Source organism: Oculina patagonica, chromosome 3, assembly GCF_052425735.1.
Source record: "Oculina patagonica isolate OP01 chromosome 3, crgOcupat, whole genome shotgun sequence".
Taxonomy (NCBI): Eukaryota; Metazoa; Cnidaria; class Anthozoa; order Scleractinia; family Oculinidae; genus Oculina; species Oculina patagonica.
In genome coordinates this window covers 11,513,379-11,522,407 of record NC_135760.1, presented here as the reverse complement: position 1 = coordinate 11,522,407, position 9,029 = coordinate 11,513,379, and the positions used below count along the sequence as shown (strand labels likewise).

General features: G+C 38.4%; 1 protein-coding gene across 1 annotated transcript; it reads right to left on the bottom strand.

Moving 5' to 3' along the window:
• Window positions 1-20: 20 nt before the first annotated feature.
• On the bottom strand, window positions 21-8,564 carry LOC144646563 (cytosolic carboxypeptidase-like protein 5). The gene is made up of 12 exons (XM_078506195.1): window positions 8,083-8,564; window positions 6,849-7,193; window positions 4,973-6,063; window positions 4,556-4,691; window positions 3,895-4,079; window positions 3,282-3,433; window positions 2,921-3,111; window positions 2,660-2,710; window positions 2,252-2,361; window positions 1,927-2,069; window positions 1,273-1,336; window positions 21-201 (listed from the first exon to the last, which is right to left on the bottom strand). Exons 1-12 carry the CDS (start codon window positions 8,455-8,457, stop codon window positions 54-56), a joined length of 2,991 nt encoding a protein of 996 aa, XP_078362321.1. The 5' UTR covers window positions 8,458-8,564; the 3' UTR covers window positions 21-53.
• Between the last annotated feature and the right edge of the window lie 465 nt (window positions 8,565-9,029).

The following is a 9,029-nucleotide window of genomic DNA, read 5'->3' as shown; positions in this document are numbered from 1 at the left end:
TTAAAGTGAACTGCAAGCTGCTGAGGTGCAATGTATGTAAACATGCTAACATTCTATATTATTTTACAAATTTTGCCTCGTACATGTAACACACTAACCAAATTCTTGGAACTGTTTCTTCGTACCAACTGAGTACACTTAGACTTCGATTCCTCCTCTTTGTGTGCTGTGCTCACATCAACATTCTCTTCTTCAGGAGGTCTAAAAATATAACCACTTGAGTTGTAACAAAATGAAATACCGTACATTCACCTTTAGATTTACCAGTGTCATTGTGTTGTGTTCTTGGGCAATCATAGTGTTTCTATTTACCCAGATGTAAAATGGGTTCTGGTAAATTTAATGCTGGACGGTAACCCAAACATGGACTAACATCCCATTCAGGGAGAGTAGAATACTCCTAGTCACTTAATGCCACGGAAACCTGGATAAGCTCTGGCAAGATGGCTCACATTGTCCCTGCAACACAGACTTTTTCTAAGATGTAAAGTTATAACTCAATGCCAGACTGTTTACTGTTGTTGGAAGATTATATCAAGATGTGAATAAAAAGAATAGTTAGTGATTATAACAGAGACTCCAACCCTCCCGATTTGATCGGGAGTCTCCCGCTCTCCCAATTTATATCAGATTCTCCCGATTTATCATGAAATTCTGAAAACAAGAGAAAAATTGCTAATTTTTAGTACTTTTTGCGATCTGAGTGTAGCAAAAGTGAAGAAAAGTACCAAAAATGTTTGTGAAAAGTATAAAGACCTTATAGAATAACTCAGAAATGATGTCAAAATGCCGGAAATGGCACTTGAGAGAACCTAAATTTGCAAAATTTCCCGGTGGAACATGCTTCCAGACCCCTCTAGAGGCGCACACCTTCAGCGCTAAAAATACTCCCTATTTTCCTTCAAAAAGGGTTGGAATCTCTGTTATAAACTTGCACCTTCACAGAGATGTAGCTAAGAAAACACTAAGCTGGCTCATTTACAAGCCCAGCTGGCCTTTTCTGACCTTGGCCACTCTAAAAGTTGACCCACTGGCTGCAAGCCTTTGTTTTCATGTGAAATTTCAGCTAGATTTAAGTTCTATCTCAGCGGGTTAAATTAGTCGGCAGCCAGTCCTTAGCAACAACTCTGCCTACTGTATTATATTTAACTTAGATGTCCAGTGTTCAATATCAATGTTTTAACATCCTGTCAATTTAAGAGTATTATAAGTAACTTAAGGACTGCAGAACTGAAAATGCTGTTTTAGCCAATCAGCCTGACTTATCTGTACCTTGGCAAAGAAATTTGTGTTGGTTGCATCTCATCACTCAGTGCTGTTGCTTCACTTGTTTTCTCTACGAGGTACAAATATCAAAGTAAAACTAAACACTTTGTACCTAGCTTTTTCACCCATTCTCTACAGGAAGTACATTGCCACACTTATATGGACTTCCCAGTCAGTAACTATTATATTAACCAGGAATTGAAATTTATCACAGGAATAAAATTTCAGTACCATAAACAACAGCTTGCATTGAGTGGTAACAAGTATTTTTTTTTTTGCAGACACTGAGAAAAAAGGCTCTAAAAAACTAGTTGCTCAAGAAATTGGCTCATATATGTGGTACTTGACCATGAGAAGTCCCTACTTTTTTGCAGAGTCTGTCGAGCATTTACAGAATCCTGTTGAGTGTGAAGCGAAAAAAATAAATGACTGCACAAAAAATGGGGACGAGACAGGGCGAGGGTGGACCAAGCCTTGTCCCCATTTTTTGTGCAGACATTTAATTTTTTTGCTTCACACTCGATAGGACTCTGTGAACACTTGCCAGACTCTGCAAAAAATAGAGACTCTGGTACCAATAAAAATGTAAGTTAACTGTTACAGTCTCTTTCAAGATCCAAGGAAAAAATACTCAGGGGTCATGAGAACTTTACAACCTACCTTTTTTTCTTCCATTTTTTCTCCTCTGTCTGGTTAGATTTTTCTTTTTCTTTTCTTCATCACTGTGACTGTTATGACCATTTTTCACTGGGCCTGGTTTGCCTCTGTGAAAACCAATGAATTGCTTCTGAACATCAATAGTGCTAAGAAAACAAAACACCAGTTTGTCAGTCTATAATTTCCATTAAATTAATTTTCTCTGAGTGCAAGCTAATGAAAGATCAAAGATCAAGATCGTCCTATACTCATAAAATGTTGAAGCTAATTGCCAACTGCATGCATAATTCTTTGCTTAATTTGCTTATGAAACATTTATTTTTTTTACCTCATTTTGACCTCAACAGGAGATGACAAAGATTTGCTGGAAGGTGAGAGGTGCGGCACATGAACTTGAGGCTGACGACGAAAGTTATGTACAAGTCTCAATGTTGGACCCTACAATGGAATGAAAAAATGCACCTATTTAGTCAAAAAGAATCTGCTACTGTAACAAATGATCCTTATTTAAATATTTAATCAATAATGCTTACTACATTATACTGCAACCAAATACCGGTAAACCAATTTTCTAGGGACTTTGAATTGGTCTCGCCAAGACAAAGATGTGAATTAAGTACACTCTATTTTCAGTTGGTGGGCATGATAAAAAATAAAAAATATATATATATATGTTTATAGTGGTCATGCACTTAGGTTATGATAAAATTATGATCTTTTATTGACTAGCACTTACCGTTTTGGGCAGTTCTAGAGATACTCTTGGTTGTTCTTTAGGTTTATACATCTAATAAACAAAAAGACAGGGTAAAAAAGGTTAGCCAATTCCAATTGAATTGTATGAATCACAGATACAACCATGAAAAATAACTGATTCATTTGTGGCATTGTGGGAGTGGTCCCAGGTAATTACCGTAAATGATCCCTATCGGTCCCTCCCAGTAAGGGCCCACTGGTGAAGATGAAGTGCTTACACATTATATAACTGAGTCCCCACCTGTGACCTTGTAGGACCTGTTCCATGTAAATGATCCCTATTGGTTCCACCAGGCAGTGTCCCAGGTGAAGAAGAGCTGCCATCTTGGTTTTTCCCTGCTATGGTCCCTGTTGTTTGCAGGGATGACTTTCGTGTACTTGTCACATTAAACGGCCGCCTTGCCAGGCTAGACTCTCCAGTTGCCTTTTTGCCTAAAAGTAAAAAAATAATTAGCACAACAATCATCAACTGAAACATGTACTTACTGGATCCGTTAACAACAATCTTAAAGTATGTTTATGCAATTTGCTTATACTTTGAGAAATAAAAAGTTTCACAAAAGTTAAGTTGGTTGCCATGACAAGTAAATGGTGTAAATTACCAGCTTCCTTGATGGCACTTGCTGCATTCTGCGTGGGATGGTCTGTTATTTTGTGTCCTCCAGCGGCAGTGTTATCAGATGACATGTCGCTTGATGAACTTGTCAAAACTGACAATTTCTGACGAGTACTTGCTGTTGCACCTGCCACTATGCTGTAAGTTGTTAAACAATAATAAAAATAAATTTATAAATACATATATATTTTCATGGCCAGTCTGACACATACCATCTAATTTTTATCGTTCTCCAAAATAAATAAATGTACAATAAAATTAATAAACAATAATAAACTATTAGACTTTGAGTCCAAGCTAATGCTGCATGCATCCATCTCGTTTTCCTCCCAATCTTAAAACAGTAACTGTTGTCAGTAACAGAAGTAACAGAGTTGCTAATTGTGTGATTTAAAGCATATATCCTGCTGTATTAGAGCACAGTCCCCACCAAGACATTCTGGAGAAACAGCAGGGTACTGGAACACGATTAGTGGTGCCATTTTGCACTCAGACATTTCTTTTATGAGTGAGGACATAAGAGACAGCTGCTCGCAGGATAACACTAAAGCCTTAGTAAATTTTAGTAAAAGTAGTGCAGCTAATATCAAACACTATACCTGGAGGTTTTAGTGATGACCCGTGAGAGTTTTTTGGGTACTGAAGGTGCATTCTTGGAACTCTTGACAAATCTTCTGACCCAGTTCTTCACCCCTTCCAAAGACGAGAACTCACTGAGTGGAAGACGTGACCATGGATTGGAATTGTGCATATCAAGCACAGCAACTGCCATTGCCCGTCCAACCTTAAAACGGCAGCAAACAGTGAAACGTAAAAATTTCATGGTCCACTGTCAACTAGAAAATTTTACTAACACTTACTGGTTGGCCACAAATTCTAAGGAAACTCACATGATATCCGGATGGTCTTTAGAGTATAAAACTGTTGATTAATATTACTTTAACTTTTGGGGATCACTAGCATGACACATCTTTACACTAGAAAGCTTGGATAGCTTTGACTGCATAGTACAGAGTTAGAACGTAAGTTAGTAAACCTTTATAACATGCATCATTAATGTAAAGGCCCATAACTGACAACAACAAAGGGAACTTTAGCAATCTAAGAAGGGAGTAAATGAACGCAAGCCATGCTTGATTGACATGAGCCAGGGTAAGACAGCAGAGGTGAATGAAGGCTCATACAATGGTTGCTTGCCAACATTAACCTTTATTTTATGCTAAAAATATCAATATCAATATAATAACAACAAGTATTTACCTCTTCATAAATCTCTGGTGTGTACTTAGGTGGAAAACCTGGAATAGGAGGTGGTGTGGCACACCCACTGTCACAAGTGGCAGGCGGCACGCTGTTCACCATCCGTCCACAGTTGTAGTTACACTCTAGTGTGTAGCTGAGAGACAAATCAGATTAGTCACTACAGTTAAATCTTTTTTAAAATTTCAAACTCAAATCATTATCTCTTACAAGTAATCACCCTCTTAATAGCCTATTTCCTCTGAGACATGCCTGCAGGGAATCATGGTAGTTGTATACAGCATTGCCAAGTTTCGCTTGTTTTGCGGAATACAACTACCATGATTGATTCCTTGCAAGTGCATCTCATATAGGGAATTGGCAAATGACCTCAACAGGAGATAAAATAATGCAACTATTCATGAGTTTCTGCCTTACCAATGAACAATTCCTGTGGCTTTATAAATGGCAACCCTACCACTACCTTCTTTGGACATGCCGTCTCGTTTGTCCTTGCTGTACATATTCTTCTCAGTGAAGTTACAAGCGGCAAAGTCAAAGTTAGCTGAATTCAAAGAAATAAGTTTGGGAAACAAAATGGAGCTGACATAGTTGTCCTCATTCTCCAAGTAGTTTGCGTAAACAAAGCATCCACGCTTTGAAGCATGACCATGTAGATCAACATAGTACGCAACACCACTGCTACTTTCTGCTGAAGTCTTTGACAAACAGGTTTTGCACTTTGGAGATTCTTTCTTGTTACTTAGCACCTTTTTAAATTGAACTTGTTTAAGGGCGGTAGCATTTGACTGTTTCTCTGAATGGCATTCACTCGACATACTGCTTGTGCTTTCATTTGAAAGTTGGTTAACAACTGAGTCCTTTTGAGCATCAACGCTTGAGGAGTCAGTCTGAGCCATGCCAGGTGGCAGAACGCTATCTTCCAGAGCCAAGGAATCCAAGTTTGCCAATAGTGTTTCTGTGTTACTGTTATTGTTATTATCTTTCTCTAATGTGGTATCACTTGCTACACTTTGTAATTCCATTTTGACAGATTCAGAAACAGGGGAACCTGGTTTTAACTCTGCAGGAATTGACCCAGAACCCAAAAAGCTACTCTTGACCACAGATTCCACACTGCTATCAGTAACCCAGCTTTCCGAGTTATCAGTCTTCTCAGCTGACTTATCAGTATCACATTCGCACACTTTTTTGACATCACAGTTTTGATGCAATTCTCCTTTAGCATGATGATAAGTGACGATACTTTTAGCGGCAAATATTGAAGGATGGAGAAGAGGATCGGGATCAGTGTACACACGATTCAAGTTTACACCTCGTGGATCGGTACGGTAATGACCGCGTTTGACACCATCTGGGTTTAACATTGGTATCAGCTTGAAGACATATTGATTCCGTAATGCTGCGGCCCTGGGATCCTCTTTTCGTAAAATAAAATCCAGAAATCCATTGAACACAAAACTTGATGGGGTTTCACCTGGGTGTACTCTGGCACTCAAGAAAAACACCTGTAAGAGTAACAAAAACATAAAACTTACATAAACATAAAACTTTTAAAAGACGCAGTTCAAGCAAAATTTCCCTTCATGAATTTATTCATGCTGTAGGTATCCCCCGAGACCTTAACAAGCAAATGTTAACCTTTAAAATTGAAACATATTTTGATATAAAGACATTAATTTTTAAAGACTGACAGAAGACCATTATTTTGTAAATAATGGAATTAAGCCTTCTGGATAAAGAGGAAAAGCTCTAAATATCAAAACAAATGCAGTTACGACACTACACCAAATCTAATTTTTTATTTTAATTATCAGTTCAACCTTTCTAGTGACAGACTGATCACCGTGGCTACTGTAAGGAGTTTTTAAAAAGAACATTGCGTGGACTGACGTATAGAAGGGCTGACAATCCTCAGCTGCTGTGAAGAGGTGGCCACTAAGAAGGGAGGCCATAACTTTGTAGACTGTGGTTTGACTTAATTTCACGAGCTTATTTGTTTGCATAATCTTTGTTGAAATTTTTATCTTAACTGAACTAAGGATTCTCACTGACACTGATAATTAAAACCTACAAATAACTACAAATGTGGCTATGTTGTGGTGTTAATTTATCTTTGGTTTGAAATTTTTCACACCAGTTTAATTTTTTCCAGTATTTTTCATTGTCTCATATTCATTATGATAATCATAAACTGACACAAAAGGAAATAAAAGTCAAACTGGTTTGAAAAATTTTGAACCAAAGATAAATTTAGACCACAACAGCTATAAAAATAATATTAAATACTTGCCTTTTTTCCTTCAAACCTTCGAGCTCTTGGAACAGTTTTATCAGGAAAGAGATGTGGCAGCCAGTTCTCAGTGCTATCCATCATGCCTTTAACAGAAGTTATTGTTAAAAGATCTACTCTAAGGTTGTCCAATGAGTGACACAGAAGTTCCCGATGAAAATAAATAGCATCTTTTGGTGAAGAGGGTGTCATTTGCTGACAAATGATAAAGCTTCTGTCCAACTCTTCCAGCTTTGCTTGGCATTCAGAGTAAGAGTATGGATAGCAGAACGCAAAGTAATGCACTCCATTACGCTGATCAGGAAAGCGATAGGTGAATGATAGTCTAAACTGCCCATCAACTGTCTGAAATAAACAATGGATTTAAAGGTATTACAGCAATTCAATAGTTATGGGCAAAACATTTGTTCAACTATTTCTAGATTTAGGGTGAATGACCTGTTGAATGTTACTTTTAACTCTTCTGCCACATTAACATGTGCTGTTCTAGAAAATATCCCCACACTACACTAGTTTAGTTTCATACTTTGGCCACAGACACCATTTATCGCTTACACTAGCTGTCTCTTCTTGGGAAGAAATGAAGATCAGACTGGAGAGAGCAGTGGAAATCAAGCCTTAGTCTTTCCAAAAGAAAGCGTGGCTTTTTGAAATCTTCCTCCCCCTCCCCCCATAGAATTTCCAATGACTTTCCTTAGGGTGAATATGCCCTGATATGTTAATGTATGTTGTAGGTCAAATTGGTTTTCTTAAATCTGTTTAAATATAGGGTTGACTCTATTCGCCAGAATGACGGAATGGCACTAGTTTGCTTGCGGTAAGGCAAGGGACAAGCAAACCAGGGTGAAAATTATTTTGCCATTCCACCCGATTATAGAAAATATGCTCACAGCTGTATATGAGTCAGTGATAGTTTGTTGACCAGCATCAAGGTTTTAAAATATTTTGGAGGAAAAAAAGTTTGATTTCTAGAAAGCAACTACCTTCCCCCAGGATGTTGTGACTATAATGGGGCTGTGAGTGTGCTAAACAAACAGCTTACAGACCACACCTTAAACGTAGGGATCCAATTAAGCTTAATTGCAGATGTGTTTTGATCAACAATCCTCTCGACTCAACAATGGACGCTTTATAAAGCTTATTATTAAGTTAATCGATTACGCTAAATATTTCGCGACTTTGCACGCTTCAAATAAATCAAAACTGATCAAAACATAACACAAACGAAGCTTACCTCATATTTAGGTTTATCTCGTAGTCTTTCCCATTTATTCCTTGTTGGGACGACTTTCACCAGCGGGGCCATTCCTTGGCTATACAACTTCCCTTGTCGGTTTAAATTCATGATATTTATTCGTAAAAGTTTCCCTGGTTGGCCTCCCTTGACACCAAAATAAAACCATGTTCTGTTTGGATTTTCACACTCCATCCCAGCACAGTCAGGAGCCGTCCAAACATTGTAATCATAGTCTGGAGTAATAACAAATGTCCCGTCAGCATCTTCAGGACTTGAGGAATTGTTTTCCTCTAATTTAACCCTTTCGACTCGGGCCAAATTTCCCGAATCAAAGTTGGAGATAAAAGTTAAAGGTCCTATTCTTTCCTCCATAACATCTTCCTTCCCCTTACGCCAAGACTCTGTGCTAAAAATACAGCATTGTTTGGGTAAATATTCCTTTCAACGACGCTATCTTTCCGCCATTTTGACCAATGTTGTATCAGTCGTTTCCAACTGACCGCCGTTACCTCGCAACCATGTTTAGTACTCAGTCCACCGCGTTCATGGTGCTTTGAGTAACGCAAATAACCTGAAAACTGTCACGGAATTCAAAATTGTTCGAGGTGGAGGCTCTCCTCAGTCTCCTGTTGGATAATCAAATAGTGGAGGGCGACGGAAGAAAACAAAAGAGGGTGTTCTAATCTTTCATCCTCTCCTCCTAAAACTAATCCTCAAACAGGGAACCTCTTCGCAGGAGCCGGTGTCGTTTGAATTCCCACAAGAGTACCGCCTCTGCTACCCCCGATGGTGTTCCATATCCACTCAATATCTCTCCACGAGAGTTCGCAAGTGGGAGCTTATCACTGATTTAAACGTTTTATTTTGTTTACCTTCTTAGTCTCGTTGAATTTTTCACGGTCTGACTATCGCCAACCGAGACCCCTCCCTCCCCCCTCTGGTTT